A 27955-nucleotide genomic window follows, 5' to 3' on the forward strand; every position below is an offset into this window, starting at 1 on the left:
TTGAATTGTAAACAAATTAAATAGTTGGTGGATTTTAGAGGAAGCTTTTGTTTGGCAGATACATGTACCTTGTTAAAATATTCACAGGGGAAGTACCTAATTACATTTGAAAGGTGCTTGACGAGATAAAGAATGATTTATATACAGTGTTTTATGATTGCAGTTAAGAATCTAATACAGAAAATTAGCAGTTGGGAGTGGGGAGGAGTGATAAATGTTCATGTTTTGAGGAATAACAAGTTTGTTCCTCCAAGATGAAGTCAATCCCAATCCTTTCCTTTAGTTTAGGTCTTTTTTTTCATTAAGTATAAATTAGGTAAGACACTAAAGCAAAGCTATTTTCCAAGGCATATCCCATCATTACAGAAACTAAAACAGCATGATTAATAAATTTTTCTAATTATTATTTTTCTTTTTTTTTATCAATACTTTCTGACCAAGTCAAAAATTGCTGACAAGTTGTATGGAAGTGATGCTTTGAAATTCTTCTGAGATTTTAATGATAGATATATTTTCATTGCTCTGCAGTTTACCTGCAATACAGTGAACCTTTGTAGCATTCGCAGATGCTCTACTCTACCCATTTAGGAAATGAGAAAAGGGAGAAAAGTATGTTAGGTGAGTTGCCTGGAGTGACAAAAATAATCCGTGTCACACTGGAACAAGGTTTTGGAATACTGCTTAAATCAGTGTCATCCCTTCAGTTGATAGATTTTTTTGTCCAGCACAATCTATTTTGGTGCTTTACATTTTGTAGCGTAATTTATTTTGACACTGGGATTCAGCATAGGAATTACATTAACATTCTGTGCCTTTCTGCCACTCAGCTGTCTCTTGCAAAGGTTCTCGGTCATGTTCTTGCCCTAGGTTAATATAGTAAACAAGATGTATTTCAGTGTGTGTATCAGTGAGCAATTTTTACATAAGTACTGTGAATTTCTTGTCTGGTTTTGTATTTCAGTGTAAATTGGAGCTGGTAAGACAATGCATAAATAAGTTTTCTTCTATTGTGAGAATATTAGAAGCAGGTCTTCTATTTTGACTTGAAACTATTACCTTGGAAACTATTTAAACATTGGCATAAAGTCCACAGAGATATTTAACAAATATCAGTCAGGTGATTTATATAGCCATTACATACTGAACTTTTACTATTTTCAGTTAATAGGCTTGACTATGCCCCCCCCCAAGACAAAAGGGAGTTAAGTATTCAGTGCTTTAGAACTCCTCAGCTCTAGGTTGAAAAATGTGCTTCAGTAAACCAATGATACTGAAACAGCTATACCTATGAAGTTACCTTCCTTGTGATTTAAAGAATTTTCTGATTTTATTTTTCTTTAGGTCAATGGAACAGAAATTGAATATGAATTTGAAGAAATTACTTTGGAGAGGGTAAGTACAATTTATTCTTTCTTATAGGAAAAATATAATCTGTAATAAAAATAATGTGATTAATTATCAAATTAAATTTGGTTAAGAATAAATTTGTTTACATTTTTAATAAAGGCACCCACTGTTTATTCTAAACTGTAAAAATGTGAGTGATACAACAGGTAAGTTTTTCACACTATTAAGAAGTTTATGGTTTAGCTACTTGCATTCAAAATGCTTTTCTTCCCCATAACCCTTGTCAGTGCTCAGTTGGGTGTTTGGTTATTATGAAGACCGTCTATGACTTAGTAACTACCTTTTTAGCTTGTCAGCTGGAATTGTGGAATGTTTTCTCTTTAAAAATCTTTGTTTTCCTGGCATATGTGCATGATAGCGGGTGTGTAGTGTTATACTATAAAAGAAGAATTTCAAAAGGGTTTTTAATGTTCAAGTGGCTACATAAAAGCTGTAGACCATATCTATGCTTAAAAGATATGCTTACTCAAAGGCTGAATTACCTGAGCTGTAATCAGGGCTTGCAGTGAAGGCCTTTGTCTGAAGGCTTTTTTGGTAATGTAGCAGCAAAAGCAAAGCCATATGTGCTGTACCATGTCTCCCTGGATTTGGTGGTTTTTCCTTGCCTTTTGGTTATGTAGCTGTTGTGTTACAGTGCTGACTTTGTCTGACAGAGATCGAGGCCATATGGGCCATGTAGGGTGTGAAGAAGTCTTAGCTTTGTAATATGTCAGAATGCTTACAAAGGTTTCTAACAGATGCAAGAATGTCATTGCTGAATTCCTTTAGTGTTCTACCAACATCTTGGGAATGTGAAGTTTTTCCATCTTGAAGCACAGTTCATCTTCTTTCTACATAAAATGATTGAATGGAAGGCCAGATTTATCAAGATGTGGTTGATGCCATGTGAACAAATGCCTATAAGGTGTCAAATTACCATTAAATTACATACTTAAATGATATAATTCACTGCACTTTTTCTGCATATAATATTTTTAATTGTCCAGGATAATGAATTCCATAACCATTAAACTTAAGGGGATACAAGTTTATGTTCTCATTGATTTGCTCTCTCAGGCAAATTATGAAAAAGCAATGTGTCTTTTTATCATAGCCATCTTCTTAACAGATAACATATAAGGTTATAGGCACTTTTCCTCTGCTGCCTCCCAACTTACTCACGCATCACTAGTTATTCATTGGACTAGAGTTTCCAAAGGTCACTGAACAGAAAACAGAACACATGCCTCCTGGGTGATATTTTGAAAAGCACTTTATTTTTAACAGATGTGTAAGTTATCAGTGTACATGCTGCAGAACGGATGGGATTTGCATCTCCTGTACCTGTCAGATGCGGATAATTGGTTATTCATAGTGGAGGGTAATATCAGCTAAAGACTGAACAACAGTAGCAAAAAGAGATACAGATCTTAATGGACAATGTTTCCGTTGTTTTCTTGATGATGCTGGATCTGTACCTTCTGATTACTACTGCTTGAAATGTTCTGTTACATGTATCAGTGTTTTGTCTCAAAGGCAGGGTACTGTGTCTGCTGGTTTTTGTGTGAGGTATAAAACACAAGTGATTGCCTTTAAATAGCTGTCATTTATGTCAGACTAAAAGCGTTTTCAGAAAAGAAGACATTCTCCATCTTGATTACCCATTTTCTTCAACAAAACTGCTTTTAGAAATTAGAGGGAAATCATCTCTCTATTTAATGGCAAAGTTGCAAAATATATTAAGATTTCTGCTGTTGAGAGAGAAAAATGTAGTTTGTCCATGTCAAACAGCTGGTAATGAACTTTACATTTTGGTCCAGTTGTTAAGTCACAGAATTCTGCATCATCAAAACCATCAAAGATTTTCTTAATGATATTTATCCATATTTTTAAAGGGTCAGTATGGTTTAAAGATTATAAGATGTGAAAAAAAAAAAAAAAGGTGTGTTAGGGAAAAAGCTTTCTTACTTACCTTTTTAAAATAATAGAATGAAAGGGAAGGTATTAAGGGACTGATTACTTCAGAGCACTTCCCAGTCTCTACACTGTTAATTTAATTATTAGAAGATCACCTTCATCCATAGGTGACATGGGTTTGTGTAACCTATTCCTGAAGAGAGTTACTGATATTGGTGTGAACCTTGCCCCAGTGTGAAGAGATGTCCTCATCTCTTGGGGTAAAATAAGACTACTGTGTGCATGTTGGCAGAAAGTACCCAGTGTGGAGCTGGAGAGCAAATCAGCAGGGTCCCAAAAATGCCAAGAGCAAACTGTGCTAATGGTCTGGTGGGAAGGACGGTTCAGGACTTGCTGAGCATGCCCAAGACCATGCTGGTGTACCAGGAAGTTGACTGCAAAGTTACAGGGGGCTTTTGAAGAAAGCTTTTTAAAAAAATTTTCTTTCTTTGAAATACTGTTATTCAGTTGTTTCTATTTAAAATGTTGTGCCCTAGTTTGCAGTTAAAAAAATACTTGGGGATTTGAGATTAAAAGGCTTCAGAGAGACTTGACATAGACAATAAATTTGAGGCAGATCCACCTTAAATTTGTGATCAGTGGTGCTTCCAGGAGTTAAAGAAGTTGTAAGTACACCCCTGTCAGCCCTCTCTTTAGTGGGTGCTCTTATCCTTTTGCTCTTCAGTTGTGCCAGCCACTTACCAGGTACCTTCACCAATCTCTGAGCTCACTGTTCATTTAGTGCTCTCATAAGGAGACACTTGAATAACAGTTACAGAGTTCAGAGAAATCAAACAAATTCTCTTATGTTGGGAAAAAAATCCCCAAAAAACCCCAACAAAAAACACAGTTTAAATTCCTTTTAAGACCTCAGAGAATATGTGCGATTCTCTGCTAACTTACCAGCATAAAATACAGATATGGATGTAGACTCATACTTTGTGATTCATAACAAAAACTACAATGCCCAAATACATACTCAGACAAAATTCTTAAAAATAAAATATTACCTTGCTCTACCTTGGATATTAAGTACACTTTAGAAAGGAAAGTCTATATAAAATAATTAATATTAGTGCAGTGATGTTATTCTTCCATTACTGAAGGACTTGAAAAAACCATACCCAGCACTATCAAGAGACTTATTTGCATTTGCAAATCAGTGGTCGGTGTAAGAGATGATGAAATAGTCTCTGGTACAAAACCTAACCAACTTTCCTAAGCTGGAGGAAAGTTTTAATTGATTGACTCCTTGGTACAAGTGCTATGCTTGGAGGCAGATACTGAAGATGTTAATAGAGGTTGGAATATCAGGCAACATAAATACTTACCTGGAAAAAAAGTAAAGAAAGGCAGTGGGTCACTTAATGATTGATATTGGATTCATACTCAGTTCAATGTCTGAGTTCAGATCTCAGAACCTTTTTTCTCATCTAATCTTGCCTGCTTTTTAGATGTTGGACAAAAAGAGGACATTTATGATTAATAGAGCTGTTTTCAATAGATTCTTTTGATGTTCCTTATGTATTTTCATTTTGTATCTGACTAAAAGAACACTATTAGTTTTTGTGAAATAGACTGTTTGGAAAATCAAATTCTGTCAACACTGGAATTAAAGGCATCTAGTTCCCAGTGCATTTGCATCCTAAGATTGACTGACCAAGGTCAGTCAATCTGAAAAGGTTGAGCTCTAACTGAGAATTTTGTCAAGGCTGAGACATGAATGAAGGGTCTCTATTTCTTTTTCTTGGATGCTCCTGTGAATTTTCTGGCCGGTCATAACAATACAGGTTACACTCAGAATGTCCCTGGTTTTTTAATTAACCATATGGTTTTACAAAGTTTTTAGGAACCTGTTGTTTTGTTTCCTCCTCACTTTTTTAGATTTCATTGCCATTGCCTCTTGTCTCCAGCTGAGGGAGAGGCAGGTATGAATGCTTACATAGCATAATTATTTCCTTAGAAAATCTGGTTAAATATATTCATAGAATCATATTCCAAAATAGTAAATTCCCAATGATGATTTATCAACTTGGACTGTGTTGTGTTCGCTCTGATAAATTTAATCTGTACCTGCCACAGGCTCTGTTCAGTGGAGTAACTAAGAAATCTACTCTGTTTCTTCTTTCCTTTGACTTGAGAGTTCAATGACATCAAGCACCACTACGAGAAAATTTAATTTTTCTACTTGGAGATTATCATTCTCCAAAGACTGGGTTTCTACATTTCACCAAATGAAAGGGCTTATTCACATTTTAACTAGAAAGGCTAAAACTAGACATTGGTGACCTTAGATTAGCTCAGCTGATTAGAATGTGGTCCTAAAAACACCAACACCAGAGGTTATGTGTCCAGTCCCTGTATAGACCATCACTACTGTGTTATTAATCATTATTTTTTCATCACTCATTTCCTAGATGAACATGTAGAAGTTTTCAAAGATATGAACAGCTGGAACACTGAAGAACAGATAGTATTGAATTACACAAGTATTTTAATTTGACTTGATATCTTATTTTTTTATACCCATATATATCTTGTTTTTGTAAAGATCACAGAATTATAGAACAGTTTGGGTTGGAAGGGAACTTTAAAGGCCATCTAGTCCAAGTACTCTGCAATGAGCAGAGATGGCTTCCCCTAGCTCAGGCTGCTCAGAGCCCCATCTAACAGTCTCTTGAATGTTTCCAGGGATAAGGCATCCACAGTTCTAAGCAACCTCTGCTAATAATTCACAGCCCTCATTGCAGAAAATGGTTTCTTTAGATGTAGGCTAAATCTACTTTTGTTTAGTTTAAACTCCTTGTCCTACCTACAGGCCCTGTTAAAAAGAAGTCTATCCACGTCTTCCTTACAAGCCCCCTCTAGATACTGAAAGGCTGCATCAAGATCTCCACAGAGCCTTCTCTTATCCAGGCTGAACTCCAACTTACATAGCCTATTTTCACTGGAGAGGTGCTCCAGCCCTCTGATCATCTTTTTGTCTCCTCTTCATCCAACAAAATCACATCCATCTTATGTTGGCGTCCCAGAGCTGGATGCAGCATTCCAGGTGGGGTCTCACCAGAGCAGAGTAGAGGGACAGAATCCCCTCCCTTGAACTGTTGGCCCTGCTGCTTTGATTGCAGTCCAGGATACACTCTGGGTATGTCCAGCTTCTCACCATTTGCTTCTCTGTCTGGGAAAAGAGGTTTTCACTATTAGTCAGTAGTGAGTCCTCTTTCTGCCTTTTTTTAAGGTCTTAGAGAGCAGTTCATGCACCAATATGCTTTGACCTCTCAGGACTGAGGCTGTAGGACACCGCAGTGCTAGGAAAAGCCTTCTTTAATTGTTTCAGAAATAACAGAGAGGAAATGGCCACTAGGAAAAGGTATTTTAAAAGTTGAAGAGTGTACGATGTAGATGCCTTTTGAGAGTCCACAGTGCAAAAATCAATATCCAGCCATCAACAGCCCCAGTGGAGTAAGTAGTCTGGCGTCTTCCAATAGGAGAAAGTAAATCTTTTAAAGTGAGTGTCCCTCAGGTACCTGATGAGCTCCACCAAACTCAGAGTTGCTCTCTGAATGTTTATTTTTGCAGAACTGTAAATGATTTCTTTACACTTGAAAGCTTTTTCTGTGCCCTTAGTACATTTCATCTTTGATAGGCTTTGCCTGCTTGCTTTCTAGGTGGTAGTTACTCCTGCAGCCTCAGACAGAAATAAGTTATAATTCACAGACAGAATCCTTCTTATTGACTAGTTTATCCCAGATTCATAGTAGAATGGTGACCTATAGGTGATTATTACTAGAAAGTTCACCCACAGGATTCTTTTTTCCTGGAAGTGGCTTAAGTGGCTTAGAAGAGGCAGAAGTGTTTATTTATGGTACTGAGTTGTCAGCAAGCAGAGAATGAAAATCCCATCTTCTTCACAGTTGCTCAAACAATTTGAAGTACTGATCTCTTGTGTATCCATATAGAGTCTCTGTAGTGTATTCCTCTGTGTATGTATAAAACAAAGTTCTGTGAAATAAGAAATTAAGAAAGATCCTTGAAAATACGTGTGTAGTGCATGCAATTCCTGTGCAGGAAATTCTGTTGCACATTCTAATTCCTATCACATCTTAGTTTAGAGTTGAGACTGATGGTTGGTTGTGCTAGTGGCTGTTGTTCACCTGCAGGGAGGTTTGTAAGTACTGGAAAGGGCAGGCTCTGGCCCCTGAATGCGATGGCTGAAGCAAGGCCTGTGTTCTCCTTTCATCTCTTGTGTCTTACCAGATGTTGCAGTGACATGAGCCTGTGCTGGAGTAATCAGTGAAAGAAACTAAAGGGGTCTGGTGTCAAGTCCTGCTAATGGGATGCTGAAATACCAGCTCAACATTTTCCAAAAGAACTGCAGAATTTGGTTGCTTTAGTTCAATGACCTAAATTAAGATCCTTTGGAAGAGTCTGGTCTTTTTTATTTTCTTTCACCTCAGAGGAGCCCTAATTTGGTACCCAAAATATAACTAATCACTTGAAAACTTTGTTCTTATTCTGTCAAAGAGTCATTCTGCTGGAACTGTTCCCGGTTGTAGAGGTTGTACTACATGTCTTGTGGGGAACTGTTCCACCAGTGCATGGTCGAGGTGCAAAACATGCCAGTCCAGAGTGTGCATGGAAAAGGAGAAGATCTGGGAGAGGGTGGGCCCTACCTTTTTAGAAGCAGAGGCTCCTGCCTGATGTTCTTGGCTGTCATCCTTCACATTCAGTGTCTGGGACTGGAAATCAATTATCCCACATAACTGTCTTACTGAAGACTATTGAAAGTGAAGACTGAGAGAAGTGAAGGAAGAGCTGTCAGATATTATACCCCACTTAGAGGTGGGAACAAACTATTTTTATTTATTATTATTGCTGTTAGCAATTATATGGCTAAGGAGCATGACGAAGTAAAGCTGCTGCAGCACTGATAGTATCCTGGAAACAGTGGCAGGACTAGGAGGACTGGTCTTATCTCCGCATAGTGATATCTGGACTGCTTCAGAATACATGCTGCCAGAAGAATCTGAGATATCCAGGAAAAATGCTAAGAAAGCCAGTGACTTTCCCTTGAACCTTTGTTTATAAGGAAAATTTGCCCTGTATTTCACCATTGCTACAGCTGTGCAGAGGGTACATCCTTTCCCAGATGTGTACTGGCAGCACTTCGCATCCCAGTAGGCATGACAGGAAATCTGCAAAGCTGTGAACAGGGAGACAAAGGGAGGCAAAGGCTGTAAGTGAATAAGGAAAAAAAAAACAAACTGCTATACTATGCTCAGAAAAAGGAGCTGAAATAACACTAAAGATTTAACTCCCTCTGGGTGCCTATCAAAGCAATTGTTATTTTCTTATTATTTTCTTAGAATTCTGCTTTTAAATCTAAATGTATGAAAACCACTTCATGGATGCTAACTTGGATAAATCAGAATGGCGTATTTCTTTGGATGTATCACTGAAATGCCATTTAAACACTAAGGGCATTTTTGCAGTGAAGGATGTCTGCACCCATGTGTTAGCTTTTGTTATTTCAAAGTGAAAAAATACACAGCTTGGATTTACACCTGATTACTCAAGTTTTCCAAGGCAAAGAATAATTATGTTACTTTGGATTAATTAGGCTTTTATTCACTTGCATATGTAGTTTTGAATGTTTATGTATTCACTGATTCATATAGTAATTTCTGAGTATTTCTTCTGAGGGATTCACAGTTTCTTTAAATGAGTCCTCAGGTCCAGGGAAGATTAGGAGACTGCTTTTGTTAAGTGAGAAACTTTAAATAACTGAATATTTTATTTATTACGAAGGCTCATGATGACTTTTATTTTTTTAATAATTTGAAGCTTTTAAGAATGCTCAACCAGACAAAGAAAACTGGAGATCATTTGACTTTTTTTTTTTAATTTAATAAGAGTCACTTGGCACACTGAGCTGTTTTGTTCCCAGAAGAGTAAATTTCATTTTCCAATATACTAAATCAAGCTGAAGTTACTTAAACTCTGTGGGGTTTGAAAACTCACAGGGGACTTGTTCAGGGAGAGCACATCAGTAGAAAATACAGATCCTAAAAAGAAGACACGAACACGATACTAGAAAGTGTCCTCAAAGTGACAGAAACAAAATAAATCAACTGTAGGCAAAAGATACATATATTCCATATCAAGACTGAAGAAAAGTTGAAAAGTTAATCATCATTTATTTAAGCGTTCAAAGCCTACCTTTCTTTGTGAGCGTAAGAAAAAAGCATTCATGTTTATCTCTACTTGAATTGTATCCCTTTTACTGTGCCAAGATACCAAGACCTTGAGTTACCTATTATTTGAGAAGTTACTTCATGCAAATCATAGCTGCCTCGAGGCAATGTTCTGCTGCTGATTCTTTTAAATTATTAGTAATACTATATTGACATTTTATTTTTCAGGTAATATCAGCCATTTATTTCTCTCATTTCCTAACTCACTCTCAACAGCCCATATAACTTTCAGGGAGTAATTCTGCTGCTTTTTTTGTGTTATTTACAACTTTACATGAAAATTGCCTTTCCCTCAGATGAACCTATTTAAAATGTGGCCTTTCAGTCTGTTTGTTATCTGTAGCTGAAGTCCAAGCTCTATCTCACTTCTGTTTGGTGTTTGGAAAGTGAGCATCTAATGGAGGCAGTTTGTGAAGCTGCTTGACAATGAGGTCAAATCAGTAGAATACTGCAGTTTCTGAAAGGAGTACTTTGGTGTGCAGTAGATAATATTGGTCTAAGGGGAAAAAAAGCTTTGTACCATGAAACAGGGTTGCCTTTGGTGCTGTACCCTAGTCCTCCAGTCTGATGGAAAAGAACAAATTTCTCCTCTCCAGCCTTATTTTGGCCAGAAATAATTTTTCAGGAGCTTAAACCAGTTTAAGGATGTTCTTAGCAATTGGATTGTGTCCCAATTTTCAGGAAGTGCCAACAAATGGGCATTATGCTTCACCCAGCTTGACTTCCAAACTGGCATAAACTGGCATTTTGGAACAGGCTGCCCAGGGACATGGTGGAATCACAATCCCTGAAAATGTTTGTGTGGTATTTCAAAGTATACTTCAGTGGGAATGGTGGCATTCAGTCAAAGGTTGGACTTGCTGATCTTGGAGGTCTTTTGCAACACTGATGACTCTATGAGTCTGTAAAAAGCCTGCTAAGAGAAATCAATCCAAGTGTACCACCCAAGGAAACCTGGAGTGTCCCACACTGTGGTATGCCACGTTTATCAGCACTAGTCACCAATAGGTAAAGCTGCCAGTGTAACTTCCAAATAAACATTCCAGTTCTGAATAGAAGCTTCTGGAGCACTAGTGGAGGGTACACCAAAAAAATCAATTATATGTGTGTCTGAAATGCTGTCTTTTCCAAGAAAGTCTTTTGTAGGAAATCTAGTGTAGGAAAGTCTATTGTAGAAAGTCTGTGTAGGAATCTTTTTGCAGAAAAAAACATATGAGCTAAAAAGCATTGGTTTGACTCAGTCTTCACTTAGTTTTGCAACTGTCATTGGCAAATAGTGCGTAGATTTAAAACATGTACAGTTAAGTAAATGGAGAAAATAAACCTCAATTTACCAGCAGAAAATGACTCATTCTGGAGATGATAATAATCACCTTGCACAAAGATGGTCATTTTCGAGGCAGGACTTTAAAAAGGCATCTTTGATGTACTGGATTTGTCTCTGAGGAAAAGTAATGTTTTTCATTGCAGAAAATGGCTTTTCATTTTTGTTGTAATTTAAAATCAGTTGTAATGCATAAATTGGGGCAGCACAACCTTGAGGAATCAGTTGCCATTTTGGTAGGGAAAGGAAATGCAAAGATGTAGAGGAATAAGTGGAAAAATTTGCTGGAATAGCCAGACTGAATTCCAGTACTGTCGTTGCTGTGTACCTTAACACATTATCCCAATAACATTTTTTTAGGTGCAGCATTACAATTATTTTCTCTTCATATGTATTTGAAGCAGTCACAAGGTCATTTGTCTTCCAATTAGAACTACCACTTATAGCTTATCTTTGGCTCTCTGAAGGGAAGAAAAGCTTTTCCTTGTCTTAAGAGGGCTAAGAGTTTATCTGACGTGCTTTTTTGCAAAGTAGTTTTGCAGGAGCAATGGCCCACTTAGTAGCGTGTGAAAGTTCTTGGAAATTCTGATATAGACTGTTTTGTCTCAATTTTTTCCCTGTGTTTAAAACTGAAACTAGATGTCAAATGGATCAGGGAATTCCAGGTATGTGAAGCAATAAGTAGATGAAAAGGAATTGCATGCCGCTTATGCATGTTTTATATTGCAAGATATTGCTTTACCCTAAGAATTTGACTTAGCTGGTGAGATGTAAGCATGGCTTGAAAGTCACCTTATGCAACTTAAAGTGATATATGATTTCTGACTTAATTCTATGAATAATTGATTTTTTGAGTGCTTTTTAATTTTGCAGAGTTTATGTTGCTCCACATTTCCTGTACCTCACCTGCAAAGGAGAAGAGAGCTCCTGGTAGCATTGTAATACAAAGATTGGCATTAACAGAGATTACACTGTATAGGGGAAAAAAAATCAAACCAAACAAAAAAAACAACAACAAAAAAACAACCAGCCCCCTCAAAAAACCCACTAAAATAAATGTTGAATAGTGTTTTAAAGTGAAAATCTTTCTCTTCAGTGAGGAGGATGGTCAAGGTACTTTGTGTTTCCATTTTATTTCATGATGGGGAAACTTGCAGAACTTGCAGCACAGAAGAGCAGGCCAGCTGTAAGAATGGCATGGAAACACCCATGTGTTAGGCTCTGTAGTCTGGTAGCCTACTTCTCCAGTCCACTTTGAAAAGTACACAGTGAAAAGTACCTCATTCCATTGGTATCAAGGACCTTAATAGTACTACAAAATTTATGAAAGTTTAGGAAATATGGGAAAGAAGATAGCATTTTTATACTCTTCTAATGCGTCTTGAATTTTTAAGATGGCTAAAATATGTGCATTTACTACTTGTCCATCCAATATTTGTTTAGGAATGATAATAAATATTTGACCAATAGATATTTTTATTAAATTTCCAAAGCAGAAATAAGACTATATCACACAGTGAGGTATTTTTACTTTTTTTTTGTCAATAAACATGTAATTAAAGCACCGAATATTGAAACTTGAGATTTTAAGCCAGGAAAAAAATGCTGTACCTATGCATTAAATTAATATGCATAGAAATTTCATATTAAGCATTGTCATGGGAAATCTAGAGATCTGTTGTTATAATTCAAATGGGAGGAAGGCCTTTCTGGAAGGAAACTTAGAAAATGAATATGGCTTTTTTTAGGTGTACTCGTTATAATGTGGCTTAGGGAGACATTATTAAGTTAAGATTTTGTGTGTGTGTGTGCAGACTTACAGGACAAAAGAAAATGTGACTGCTACATTGAGCTAAAGTAATAAAGGCCATTAAAAATCAATGTCTCCCCTGGTTTTCTAGCTCCAGACAATGCCATTGCTCATCTCTCCCAACAGCAGAGAAATATCCATCAAAACAGGCTCAGAAAAACCATGATATTCCTGAAAATTCAGCACTATTTTAACTAGGTGGAAGGAAATCAGAGAAATTCAGATACAGCAAGGACTCAGTCTAACTCATTCTAATGTAACTGAGTGTGAATAAACCCCAGAACTATAATTATGAGAATGAGCTAGGCCTTGATTTTCCAAACCTGATTTTCAAAGGAGTTAGTTGAACCACATCTGCATCCATTGTGCTGAGATTTCAAGAGGTCTTTGAGTACTGCAGAAGCCCTGGTGGTGTTTAAAAAGGGTAAATTGATAGAGTGATTGATCATAGTGTCTGTGTAGGTTAGAGGAAAAGGACTGCTAGGCTGTTCTGGGTAAAACACAGCTATTTTACACTGGCTGAGTCTGAAGTCGTGCGTTAAGAAAGAAAATGCAGCCTGTGTATGAAATCAAGGACTCTCAAAAGCAATGAAACTGAAAAGAAGTCCTGGGCCTTCTTAGCTGGTCATCAGCCAAACACAAATTTTCAGTCCAGTGTTGTAACCAAAGGTCTGGTGAAGACCTACGGTGCATAACTGAGAGTAGTAGAATCAAACAGGTTTTGGGATGTGGAAAATAACAGGAATTGGTACCTGATGTGTAAAACTTTTGTAATTTTTTGTTTAATTCTACCTGAAAAAGATACTGATAACTGAAGTGTTTTTAGGGCAGACCTTGTGGCTTATTGTGACCTTGGAAAACACACTTAATGAGAGATGCAGCTACCTTCATAAATTTATTTTCTTGGGGGAGGAAATTATGAGGTGACTTGGTCAGAGAAAGCATACATTTAAATGAGAAATGACCTTTAAGAGAATGTTCTTTATCCGATCTGGAGGGCAATAACAGGAGCTGATGGTTTGATGTTGAATTTAGACCTGTTGAGTCTGGACACAAATATATTAATAGGTCAGCTGTGGCAAGGGAGCAGGACTGGATGAAAGTTTTAGGAAAGGCAACTGATAGAAAAGGGGGGGGGGGGAAAAAGAGCATATTAAAAGCACTAAGAAGGAGATAACATTAATGCATTCAGAAAGGGTTGTCAAACACTGACTGATCTGATAAAGGGCAAAACAGACATTTTGAAAAGGACAGGACACAGCAGGATGTCAGTGGTGCAGATCAGGTTCAGCCATGTTGGTGTGACACTGAGCTGTGATTGTGCCATATTTTTAAGGTATCAGAATGGCATACTAAATGCTCTAAAACAACTTATCAGCCTTTGCTGCCATCCTCCTTTTACAACAAGGACAAGACATTAAGTAAGGAAGGCATTAAAGCTCCAGTTTCTCTTTGAAAAATGGAGTTCTCAGGGAATGCAAAGAGACAGATGTGTGCTCAATTTCTTTAAGAGTGGAAACTGCAAGCCTGTCCTGGCTTTTGTCTCCTTTTTGCAGTAATTGCTCTGCATAAAAAAGAGACATTGTGGAATTAAGTGTCATTTTTCTCCAGAGAGGGTTTAAGTAGGTCCTATAGTCTATATTAGGCAGGAGCTCAAGGTAAATGATCCAGTTGTGTCCTCTGTCTTAGATTAACTTTTAGGCATTGATTATGTACTTGGACATAATTATAAAGGTTTTTTTTTTTTCAAAACAGTATTTGTAAATTAAATTAAATATATTTATCTCCTTGTTCTGAGGAACATAGTGTTTCAGGTGCTATGGCATAAGCACTGATGTTGAATGTTATCATTTTAATGGGCTCCAGAGTCAGTGGAGGCCAACCCCACAAGTTCTTAATGTTTACCACATGATACATCAGAGTGTCATCAGTGGAAAGCATCCTTCCATAAATGGAGGCTGAACTGTGTGTGGCTGAAGTGGCTTTTTAATAGGTTAATTGAAACTTTCAGGGAAAATGGTCTTTAATTTGTTCAGATCTGCTCAGAATTTAGTGGAGGAGGGATAAAGTATAACCATAATGTATTTATCAAAAGTACATGCTCACTGAAAAAAAAAAAGCCAAGAAAAAGTGCTTGAATAATACACACTTGAAATAAACAAAACTTTAAGTGAGAAATAAGCATTAGACAAAAGCAGCCTACATGAAGAGGAAATAAAAACAGTAACAGATGTTATGGGACACAAATGAATGCTTTGGAGTTTGTCAGATTTTCATTCCTGTTATATTATTCTGCTATGCTTAACAAACATTTTGCTTTTATTGTATTATCTCAGGTAAATCTTCTCTCTAGATACCATGACTAACTACCAAAGGAGATTTATAGATACAAAAGCTCTTGGTTCACTTACAAACAGAGTTTATCTATGAAAAATACAGAAGTCAAATTGAATATTGAAGCACTACAGAGAGCATAACCATATTTACTATTTCTGAACAGAAATGTACAATACATTGAAAGGACTATGATGCTAAATTTAGTCAACATATTCCAGTATACCACAGAGTCAATGTTAGATTGAGGTTCATTGTAAAGCAATATATTTGCAGTAAAACCCTGTCCAAAATACCGCAAAACCCACCAATTTGTCAAGTGTGCAATGAAAAACAAACTCATGAAAAAGTCAATAGGAAACAAATGCAAAAAAAAAAGCTCCAAACCAGGTGGGTTTAGTTGCAGGTGAATTTTAGACTGTGTATAGATCTACAGGAGAGAAAAGTTTTGATGAGAAACTGAATAGCAAACCATTATTTTTAAAAGTTAAGTTGAAAATGGAACTGCAACTGTAAACATTACTTTTAAAATAATAATTTTATCAAAATACCAATGGGCCCAAATCCTTTCTTCTTCTTAAAATTTTAAAAATATTTTCTTATTTAGAATAACAGAAAGTACCATTGAAAACACCAAGAAGCAAATGCTTCAATTTCCAGTGATGTTTTTTATTTTGTTCTGGTTTTACCTTTATCTTATTGATGCAGTAACTTTCAGAGTTCTTGAAAATTGGTGATAATTGCTCTCTTTCCTTTGGAAAACATAAGTTTCTTGATGATGTTGCAGGGTAATAATTACCTATATAATTAAAAAAATAAGTAAAAATTATTGTTATGCCTTTGTGAAGATACCTGGTAAGTGGTTTATCAGGATTAGTGAGTCGGCTTTTTCCATCAGGTTTGAAAGAAAAAAATGAAGTAAAATAAACAAGTGATTCACAGGATAATGTAATCAAGAATTCACTTGTCCACATTCAGGAGAAAGGGAGTTGTCACCCTTTTAAGGTGTTATTTGTGTTGCAGATTCATACAGAGACTCAGATGGCCTAAACACCTACATAGATAAAGTTTTAAGAGAGTAACTGATGATTTAGACACTATGGGGTCTGTGTGCATGTCCAAATGTGCTGCAAATGATGCTGGGTACCTTAATTCCACTTTCGTGCTTTCCTTGAAGTGCTGCTGCTCATAGATCATCATCCCTTGTCTTTCAGCTGACACCACTTGTGAACATGATGTCCCTGAGTTTGGAATGGGTTTAAGATGTTTAATTGCCCAGAGGTTCTCTGAACCTGCTCATGTTATGGGGAGGGCAGAATGGATATGTGGTAGCTGTTACTGTGTCACCATTCAAGTCGAGATATGGGTAATGAAGATCTCCTAAATCTGGGGAGGAGCTATGAACACAGTTTCCATTTCCTAGGAAAGCGCTTTAGTCCTCAGGTAGCTTGCATCCATAGGATACTGAGATAATTGACCCTTCCTTCCAAAGGAGCAAGTGGAAGGAAAAGCTACTGTAGAGTCAGAATTCCTGATTTTGAGTATCAGGAAGGCAATAGATTAGAGGGAATTTGTTTCTGTACCCCAAAGATGTTAAATTTTCCTGAGAAGACTGGCAATTTTTAAAGGGACTGTGAGGATATTTTTCATTTTAAAAAGTTTCGGTCTAAAATCTAGATAGAACGCTAGGTGTGAACTCGGTGAGTGGGTACAAAACTGGGTCTCAGGCCCCATTCTTATTTCAGCTGAAATGGATTATCTCTTTTTGAAGTGCTGGGTCCTTTTCATATTCCAAATATTTGCCAAAATTGTTATTCAGGGTGATATTTTTTGTACTCAATTTACTGACTATTGGTCTGATATAGGGAAAGGAATGTGGCTTTGTTTTCATTTTGAAATAAGAGGATCCTAATTTGCTTTATTGCTAGGATACAGAAGTATTTTCTGGACAGCCCAAAATTTTAACAGGTGGGCTTAAGTCTTCCTTCTTGACATATCTAAAACCCGAACACATTTGGGAGACAGTTCAGATTAATTTCATAGTTTCTGGTACAATCCAAGCTCTTTTGGGAAATTATGAGTTGTTGCATTGATCAGAACAACTGTTCCAAGCCTCTCCTACAACATCAAGTCTTTTTGAAAGTGCACTGCAGTGCATTTCAGGGATTTGAAGGTCACGGTGCTTGCATCAGAAACAATGGTGCATGCTTCAAGCAAAAGTGCTTCAAGGAAAGCAGATATGAATTCTCTCTGGATTTAAGAAAGGGCAGCTTATCCCCATTACACAACATTTGGAATATCTAACATTTATACTGTGGAAAACCCAGTCATTAAACATATATAATTTAATTGCGTGATGGCAAGAATGATGTCAACATCAATTTGAAAAGACTACTGTAGAAAACAAGAAGTGACTTTATAAGTTTTTCTTGTGGATGTTGAGTCACCATCTTTGTGCTGCAAGGTAGAGTCTGCATTCCATGGAAGCAAGTTTGAAGGCATTAGACACAGAAAATACTGACTAAAAAAGTAAGTCAATCCTAAATAATTTTGTTGTAGCAGTAGATTGTTTGAGAAAACAGTTTTTTGTTCTGGAGATATTGAGAAAGAAGACATTAACCCAATGAATAATTTAAAGCAGTATGCAAACTTAAATGAGTGGAGAGACTATTCTTTCTAATTATTTTGTTCTAGTGTCATAAGGCAAAGACAAGTGCCTTTATCTTCCCTTCCCTTTCTTCTATTTTTATTTATTTTCTCTCCTTTCTTTCATCTTTGTAATGTATCAATTAAATAGTAAAGCACTTAGCAATAAAGTTTCCTTGAAACATGCCTAGCGAGACAACAGTATTGTTTAGCATGGAATTAGAAGTAGCACTGCTGTTAAACCTGAAAACTGACAAAAATTCACTTCATCATTCTTTGTTGTTGTTTATATACTAACCAAAACCACATATTTGGAGAAGAGAGGAATGTGTTGCTGTTTGCTCCATCTTATATAGTACTATGTAGCTATACAGCAGACAAAAAGAAAGTAAGCTGTAATATGAAAATATTATGAGAATGAGCTAGAGAAATGGCAGCATCCTGTACTTGTTGAAACTTAGAGGGGTAGTGAAGAAGAGAATGCTGTTGTTGCTGCTGAATAATAAAATGCAAAGAAAGAAAATGGTTACCCACTAGAAATTCTAAAGGGATGGGTAGAGAAAAGAAATCAGAGCATCAGACAAAACAAATGGCATGTTCATCTTGCTTTAGGCTCACACCCATAAACTGATCTAAACCTTATGAAGTCAATAGGAGGCTCTTCGTAGTCACTAATGGATTTTGGATCTGGCCCTGACAAAGAGGGTGATATAGGCTAATTGCCTTGCTTAGTCTGCTGATACGGCTGATAGATGTAGTTTCATAAAAGCAAACAAGTCAAAAAGAGTTTTACAGTTTTTCAGCCAAATATCTACAGAGTAAAGAGCTCACAGAAACCACAACAGGTAGAGGCTTAGTTCTGTCTTGATTTTGTGTTTCAATCAATATCATTACTTGTGTATTTTTCATGTCTCTATGGAAATATTTTGTAAATAATAAATTTATTAATTTTATATACAGACAGTGGGAAAAATGGCCCATGGGTTATTTAGCTTTTATGCACTCAGCCTGTTTCTATGTATTATTGATTTTTAAAATACAGACTAATGTTAGTATAGCAATTATTTTGTCATCTGTATCACCCTGACTTTGCTTATTGCTATCCCCTTATTCTCACTGAATTTGGTGATGTTGTTTCAATTTTAATATTTCTGCGTACTGAGAGAAAGGGATTGTGCAGGAGACACGACTCCTCTATTTGGAGGACTAATAACAGAATGTGTATTAGTGTAGTGCTAATAACAGAATATGCCTGGATTTAGGTGAAAATATATTTCTTTACCAGATTGTAACTGAAACAGAAAGAATTGCTAATACTTTATATGTTGTTAACAAAGACCTCAGAGAAGATCTGAATTTAGCAAAGAACTTAGGACCAAGTCCTTTCGAATCAATTGTTTAAGTAAAAATGTTTTTATTGAGTTTCTCTATGGATGAGGGGAGAGTTCTTGGAAACCATTGGAACAAATTAGTCAGTTAAGTAAGTCATGGCAGTAAGCACTGCCATAATGGAAAATGGAGAAAATTTCAAAAGACTTGAAGTGAGTTTTCTGACTTTGTAGGAAAATAAAAAAGGGCTCCAAAGATCCTTAAGTGGAGGATAAGATACTTCTAAAAGAATACTAAGAGTACAAAATAAACTGGTTGGTCTCAAAAGGTACATCTGAAAGGTCAGTGTTTAACCAAAAAGTGAGACTTAGCAGAAGCTAAGCTGAAAAAGATTTTTAAAAACAAGGAAATGGAAATATAAATAGAAGAAGAACAGGCAGTAAATTTTGGAGCACTATCTAGCGATATAAGATAATCATTAACTTTGTGCTTAGTATTTTGAATCCATATTTCTTAAGGACTATAACTTTGAGTATCAATGAAGGACAAAGTAGCAAATTATTTTAAAATAGAACATATGAGTAATGAAACGTTCAAGAGCCTGAAATTAATTTAAGACATGGAGGAAAGGTGATTTCCTTTTTAGAATTTTAAATAAACTCAATGAAGTTTTTAATACATAAGGCAGCGGTCACGCATCTGAAGCAGAATATAGAAAACTGGTGTAATGGGAAAGGAGAAAATATATTGTAACCTAGACTAGCAGCTAAATAGCAGGTTAAACTTAGAACAGCTTTGAATGTTCTTTCACATTCAGGTCATGGAAATAAATAGAAAGCTGTATAAAATTCAACACAATTTAGCAAAGCTGGATTGTACTGGAGTAATTTGATAGTTGTTTTTTTTTTTCAACTAACTCCTAGGAAAAGAAAATCTATTCTCCCTTTCTTGACTTAAACATAGTAAGCATTGTGCTGTACACTGTGGGATTAGTAAAAAGCTCTGGAATAGACAGTAGCTAGAATAGATAGTATGGGAGATGACAGGCACTGCTCTGAAGAGGAAACTGTCAGGTTGGACAATTATTAATGAGTCCTTCTTGATGGTTCCCGAGATGCTCCTGGTTTGGTAATGATCTTAGCACAAATCATTTCTACTTGACGTACTCTGTGTCAGTGAAATTACCTGATGTCACAGCATTGGGAAAAGTTTTCAGTAGGGGGAGGATGTAAATGTTATAAAGAGATCAGTGGGTAATCTCAAGCATTGATGTAAAAGAAAAGTAATTAAATTTAATCATGCCAAGTGGTGTTTTAAGTACTGATAACTAAGAACAAGAACTTCTGCCATGTGACTACAGCTCATTAGATGACAGAGGTGGAAAAGGTTTTCATGAAGTACTTTTGTACAAGTAAATTAATCTTAAGTAGTTGTAAAAAAGACAAACTGAAAAATATGTGCAGTCCTACCAATATCAAAGGAGGTGTTTTCTGTACATAAAAAGAGATATGAAAGTTATGTGCCAAAGTATCATTAGATGTATTGGAATGCTGCTTTTGCGTCTGGTTTCCTGTGTTTACAAACCTGTTTTAAAGGAAGATAGGTTCAGGCAATGGCCACTAGAATACTGTAGGTAATAGGCTGGCATCTGGAAAGACTCTAAAAACTTCTCCCATTAAGCCTAGAAAAGCAAAGTCTGAGACAAGAGATTATTATCATTTGTAAATACATAAAATGTTGAGGGTAAAAACCAGAGAGGAACAATAATTAGAAACATTAAAGGAAATTGTTGGTAGAATAACAAATTAGTCTGAATTGATCCTCTATAAATTTCAGCTGAAAATTGAATAAAGTAACTAACTGTTAAAGCCATTAAGCTTTCTCTCCAAACACTGACTTTATGGTACAGTCTTCCAGTAAGAATAATTTCTGAAATGCATTACTTTATACAGTTGTCTGCAGCAGCCATAGGGTTCAACTCAGAAAACCAGGACCTCTTCCTGTGCTTCTGAGGAATGGGTTCACAGACAACACTGTAGGATTCCTGCTTTTAAAAACCTATCTAGACAGATAAATAGGGCAGATCAAACCCTCATTTGCATGCAGAATTCATCCTGTAGTAAACTGGTGCTCCAGGGCTAGACTCTGATTTTGAAGCTACACCTGCTTCAGGTGCATTAAAGCATCCTCTACATCCATCCTGGGGCTACGTAAGAGCCACAGATGTGCTCTCTTGTCACCTGAGCAGGTGGTTGGATTGTGCATCAATAACTTCAGCTGCCCTTACGCATTCACTACAACTAAACAATGGGGCAATACAATTTGCCTCTGGTGTTACAGCAAGGAGAGAAGTGAGCTTGTGGTGCATGAGGACTAAGTCTGAGCATTGTGGTTACCACACCCCCAGCAGCTCAGGACTGTGCTGAAAGACAGCGTGGGTGTACCAAACCCTAGCTGGATGTGCTTCCTGAAGTTAGATTATGCTGCTCTCAGCACCTGGAAAGTGTTGGTTCCTTCTGTGTTTGTAAAGTGCTAGGATAATCAAGTGCTGCTTGTGACTAGCATTCTTAGGGTTGGCATAATGCACCTGATAAATGAGTAAATTGTTGTTCATCCAGAGATGGATTTGTTTATGTAAAGCTGACGAGATTTCATAGAACTACTGGTAACTAGTTCTGCAGTATTTACTTACCATTTCACTACTGTTTTTACATTGGAAAACATATGACACCTCTGCTCTAACTCGTGTTCTCCTTGGCAGGCAAGTGCTAGATCTGGGCTTTTCAGTTCATGCTGTTTTTCTAAATAGCTCTTTAATTCTTAAAATTTTTTGGTAAAAGGAATGTTTGACCCTGAACTATCCTTATGAAGTAAAGAAAACAGATATCCCTTGACAAGTAAAGAGGAGGAGATCCAAAAGACGAACATGCTGCTTCATTCAAAGTCTTTCGTACTGGACAAAAACATGATTTATTTTGCTTCCTACTTTTCACTTAAGTAGTTTTAGCTATGTTCAGAGATTCCAGTTACTCTCAGTCCAGTCCTTACCTGAAATGAGTGCAATGGATCAAATTCATCTTTGCCATTTATCATTCCTCTTTTCTAAAAAGGCAAACAGGAGACCATATTTTGAATTGTGCTTCAGCAACTATCTATTTGTTATTTTTGAGGCATATTTCACACCTCTAATCTGTGCATTCTGTATCAATGGTTTGTTCTTGACCTGGCTTATTTTTGCCAGAGATGAAGTTTTTATCCCACTGCTGTTTTCTTTCTTGTCTATTAAGTCCAAAACAAAATTATTCTTCCATTGATTGTCTCACTCATCATCACCATCCCCAGTGCTGAAAATAAAGGAAATCTATATGTCCAGAATTTTATTAAAGAAGTTGAAAATGCACCAAATTTCAATAGTAAGTAGGATAGTTTTCCTTAGTTCTCATTCTCTTCGGTTCATTTAAAAACTCTACTTAATGTGAATAGAATTTATTTAATTTATAATTCACTGCTTAGTACATTAATGCTCAATGTTCTTTGGTTGATTTCACTTTTTTTTTTTTTTTCCCAAGCAGAAAAGTGATCACATATCAGAAATCAGATGTTGCAAAATGGCAAATTTGGAGCTATTTAGCTTGAAAAGATCCTTGCAGCTCGGTAAATGATATCAAGTTGCACAGTTCTAACACACAGTTCAGTGCAGCATGTGACTGTGGGGCACAGAAATGTCAGAGCCCAGGGTCACTGCACCAGGTGAGACTGGAGGAGATAGTGGGGAGCACAGGGAGAAGAGTAAAAGTTTAAATCTGCTGATTTACACATGGCAAGTATTTAATTCCAGGTCTTTCCCTGAAATTTATCATACCCATAAGGAAAAGATCTTTGTGAAGAAATTTCCTAAACCTTGGTGTTAAGTAGTAATAAGAATGTGTTGATTATCCTGGAAGTCACTGATCGCTCTTTTCACCACTTCTACCAAAACAGGGTTGCATCATTGTGCTCTTCTGATGTGTGTTTGGCATCACTTGCTGAATGGCACGTCCCATTGCTTCCCCATATTCACCCCTCTGTTTCTTTGTGCCTCTGGTATTCTATGCATCCTCTTACACTTGGATTGTAAACTTGTTTGGGATCTGTGCTTGTGTAGAACTCAACAGAAAGAACCTAATTTGTGTTACAATATGTGTGAAAGCTCCCCAGTAGGTATGATTATATCCCAGCTCCATGACCCTTCCCCTTTCCTTCCCCAAATTACTCCTTTCCCTTGATGATCTTACAAAATAAAGGAAAGTCAGCCATACAGATGGACATCATGGAAGGTGACAGCAACCTAGCATTGAACACTCCCAGGAGGTAGGGTATCCGCAGCTTCTCTGGGCACAACTTCTCCAGTGCCTCACCATCTTCTCAGCAAAGAACCCCTTCCTAATTTCTAACCTAAACCTGCCTTCTTTCAGTTTAGAACTATTTCTCCTTTTCCCATGACTACATGCCCTTGTCAAAAGTCCCTCTCCAGCTGGCTTCTTAGAAGATGCTGTAAGGACTGTGCAGAGCCTTCTGTTCTCAAGGCTGATCAACCCCAACTCCTTGCCTGTGTCTCAGCAGGAGAGGTGCTCAAACCCTCTGATCATTTTTGCAGTGTCCTCTGGACTTACTTCAGCAGGTACATATCTCTCCTGTGCTGAGGATGCCAGAGCTGGATGCAGCATCCCAGGTGGGATCCCACCAGCACAGAGCAGAGGGGCAGAGTCTCCTTCCTCACCTTTCTGGCCACACTGCTCTGGATGCCGATCAGGACATGGGTGGCTTTATGAGCTGCAGTTGCCCATTGCTGGGACCTGCTGAGCTTCTCCTGAGCCAACAGCCCAAGTCCTTCTCCCCAGGGCTGCTCTCAATACCTCCTCCTCCCAGCCTGCGTGTTTGCTTGGGATTGTCCCAACCCACGTGCAGGACCTGGCACTTGGCCTTCTATTGAACTACTGAACTTCATGAGGTTCACACAGGCCCACCTCTCAAGCCTGTCCAGGTCCCTCTGGATGGCCTCCCTTCCCTCCAGTGTGTCAGCTGCACCACAGGGCTTGGTGTAGTTGTCAAACTTTCTGAAGGTGCGCTGGATCTCACTGTTGTCACCAAAAAAACAGTGTTGAACAGCACGGATCCCATTAGCACCCACTGAGCATGTCCATATTGTTTGTGACTCTCAGTAATTGTAATTAATGATAAAAACTCTAATTAAAACAGTAAACAATGCCAGTGCAGCAAGAAAATTGGGAACACTGAAACAGAAAAGGCCATAATAAAACTCCCCATACAGATCACTTTTACCTGAGGGCTGTGGCACTGTTCATGGACATACAATGCTAAGCTCTCTCTTAATTAGAACCAGTTCAGGAGAAGAATGTAGTCAATAAGTAATGAAAGAAAAGTCTTTCAGTTGCCAATTAGCAACTTCTGATCATGCATATTTTATGAAATTCTGAAAACATGGGTAAACATGCAGCAGCTAGTGTATTAAATTATATGAAATTAATGATGGCTTCAGGGGCAGATGAGTTTGGCTGGCATTTAATCATATGTTTATTTTGTTATATAAATACATTGCAAGTCATTTTTACACAGACGAGTTTTTATAGGTTGATTATGTGCGTTCTCTTGTTTGCCAACTGTTTTCCTGAGTTACATCACTCTTTCTCTTGAGTAATGGTTCAAATGAAAAGCAGCTTCTGATTTAAGAAGTTGAGAAAGCCAAGACTATATCTTTCTGTGCACTTATACAAGAGAACTCTGAGGTGCTTTTGTAAAAAAGGGTTCTCCAAGGGGAATTTTTTCAGAAAACTTTATCTGTGATACCTCCTAGAAAATATATTGCATTAATTATATTTCTGCTCCTTTGACCTGAAAGCAACCTGCTTAGATAGTAGCATTTCCCCATGACCATAAATTTCAAATTTTATTAGTTGTAATTTTTACTGAAACTTTATAGGGTTTTTTTCCAATACTAGTTGTAGCTAAATGCCATCCTAGTAAATTTTAAAAATATATATTCTTTATATTAATCTCTGCTTATTTCTTATTTTCTCATCAGCTGTCCTGTATAAATCATAGCTTAAAATAAGTTCTTATTTCAACCAGCAATAAGAATGCCATGCATTCTTTCTTTGTACTTCATTTGCTTCCTAAAAATTGCTGAACTTGGTAGACAGATTTTTTTTGCTTTTCTTCCCATACCTAGGTATCAAACAGCAAACAATTGCTGCTTTCTCTCTCCCTCTTTCTTACACTGTCCTTCTCTCCCCAGTTTATTGTAGAGATTTAAATGCTGATGTCAAGTTCCTCTTTGGTGAAAGACATGGAAATAAAGGTAGTATTCAGGATTGCTTCAGTTTTTCTTTGGTAATATGTCCCTGCTGCCTAAGGATTGGCTTGGATAAGTGAAGATAGTGTGGTTCCTAGAGGAGGATATTTCTTGCCTTGCCTCTTGTTGTACCAAGTTGCCACTTTTTAATGATTGTCATGTTGTTAATGGTCATAGCAACACCCATGAAGCCTCAAAACAAAGTGTCTACTCTGAGGCTTATGTTTTTCTCCAAAAAAACCCCACTATGAACCCATCTAGGACTGAGAATTCCTTTGTTCAGCCTTTTCTCTCAGCTTCTGCCCTCTCATCACGACATGCTCTCCTCCTTATCTTCTGTCCACTCTCTCCTTCTTACTTGCTTTGTTCCATTTCCCAAAGACTTCCTCAGGCCTCTTAAAAGTTCACTTCTGTCTCCCTATGTGCCTGTGTGTTCATAAATACCCTCTTTGTCCCTTTTTACCTTGCCTAATGTGTTCAGCCTTGTGCAGCATCTGATGTTCAACATCTGACCTATCTTAGGAAAAAAAATTCCCTTTTCAGGAAAGAATAAGAATTCTCTCTTGGGAAATTTTATGGATACAATTGTAAGTGTATGTTTGTATAAGGCAATCAAACCAGATGTTCAAAGCAAAAAGACTTACAGACATCTTCATTGAGTATTTGTGAAACCCAAGATTCAAATTCAACTTCTTTTCTTAGATTCAAGTTTACTTAGCAGCATCTGAAGTGCTGATTAACTAGACCAAATGTTAGGTTCCCTTAGATTTCTGTTAGATTTAATTATATAGGGAGCGCAGTTTCTTACATTATTTTGACACTACAAGAAAGCCTGAATACATTAAAGTCAATATCAGACAAAATAAGGAACCCAAAATAGTGTAATTACAGGACTTGTAGAGAGTTGATAAACAGAAATATGGTAATGAAATGCTGAAAAATGTTCAAGAAAGCAGAAAAATGGTTTTGTTTTTTAAGAAAATATTATGGAGAAGTAAAGAATCATGAGGTCATTGAATTGAAATAGGGATAGAACAGAGCTTAAGCAAAGAGCAAGACTGAATGGAGTCAAGAACAGCTGCAAGGAGATATGGAACTAATAAATTTACTTTTTAGAAATGGTTTATACCTAGGTTTAATTTAGCAATGGGCATTTGGCTGGGATTAGGATGGGCTTGCATTAGGACTGAGTGGCTGCACTGCTGCAGGTGGCACACCAATGGGATATGAACAAAAGGTGGACCTTTTTAGGAGCTAGTAATCATCCTGTTTTCACTTCAGTGCTGTGATGTGTACCTGGGCCAATGTGCCCCCACCAATGTCTTTTAGTCAAAGCAGTCTTGCACCTCAGGTACCCCCTGCTATTCTTCACTTCTGCTTCAGCACTTTTGTTGGCTTCTCCATCCTCTACTGTAAAAATCATTAAAAAGCCCAAGAGATCTCACAACCTTGTTTTCAGCTATGAATGCAGAATGTGATCCAGTGTTTTTGATAGGAGAAAATTATCCTAAAATGGGAAAAGTAGCATTCCTGAGAGAAGAGAGCCAGAGAACATGGTGATAATATCCTATTTCATCAGCTTTCCTCAGCCAGGGAGAGTCCCTTGCAATGCCTCTGAAAGCTGCTGTCCCTTCTGTTGAAGAGAAGCTGAGTAAAGGAGAAAGTTACCTGAAAGGTAAGCTCACAGTGAACAGTTGCAGGTGCACAGGATTCATTCTGGTGTCAGTTGTGCCAACTGGAAGAAAGACTGCCATGGACTTCTTGTAGTCACTATGAGTTTTCTAAACCTTAAGGGAAAAATAATAATTTTGTTTTGTTGAGTGACTTGGTCAAAAGAGCGCTTTGTTCTTCCAATAGAGGATGCGATTTAACTGTAGGGTAACTGCAGCAATGCTAATGTAAAAAGAACACCATGAAACTGCCATGAAAATGTTTTAGCAGGTATCACTTGAAGTACAAAGTGCAAAACTAAAACCTGAAATCCTAAATTACTTCTACAAGTTGTCAGATAAGATTTCTGTAAAACCTCAGATAGTGAAATAGAGGTGAAGGAATTTAGAGTGAAATAGAATTTTAGCTCCTAAATAAAATTAAAGAATCATCCTCTACAGGGAAAAAAAAAGACTAAAAAATCATTCTAGAATATGTGTAAGTGTTCTGAGAATAGATGTAGTAAGAGCAAGCTCAGATAAACTAATCTTCTGAATTTTGGTGTTAGAACTATTATGCAGGATTACTTGATTGATTATTTTGCTGTTAAGGAAAAATGAAAATAGCTACAGGCATGATATGGAAGAATGGACTGATTAAGTCGATATACTGGTCTTTCTAATCACTGGGATAGTAAAAATTTTGTGAAGCCTTATCAAGGAAAAGTAAACAGAGGTACAGACTAACTGTATACTACCAATACTTTACCAATGCCTTACTAACTAATCTTGAATTTCCTGCTGAGAGAGTAGGTAGGATACATACTCTATGATATATTCAGTGTAGGAGCCTGATCCAGAATCTTTTTACCTATGGAAAATCAATAGTTGATGGAAGAAATACGTGTGGAGTAT

The 27955-nt window shown here is 37.1% G+C and overlaps 1 protein-coding gene across 39 annotated transcripts in view; it reads left to right on the plus strand.

Annotated features, from left to right (window-relative positions):
• DLG2 (discs large MAGUK scaffold protein 2) overlaps positions 1–27955 on the plus strand; it is a 993421-nt gene that overhangs the window by 625169 nt on the left and 340297 nt on the right. For all 39 annotated transcript variants that reach the window (XM_074535042.1, XM_074535043.1, XM_074535044.1 and 36 more), the window contains one exon: positions 1342–1392. In XM_074535042.1, the coding sequence (XP_074391143.1) occupies positions 1342–1392 (51 nt within the window). The remainder of the gene's footprint in view (positions 1–1341; positions 1393–27955) is intronic.

Source organism: Zonotrichia albicollis, chromosome 2 (assembly GCF_047830755.1).
Source record: "Zonotrichia albicollis isolate bZonAlb1 chromosome 2, bZonAlb1.hap1, whole genome shotgun sequence".
Taxonomy (NCBI): domain Eukaryota; kingdom Metazoa; phylum Chordata; class Aves; order Passeriformes; family Passerellidae; genus Zonotrichia; species Zonotrichia albicollis.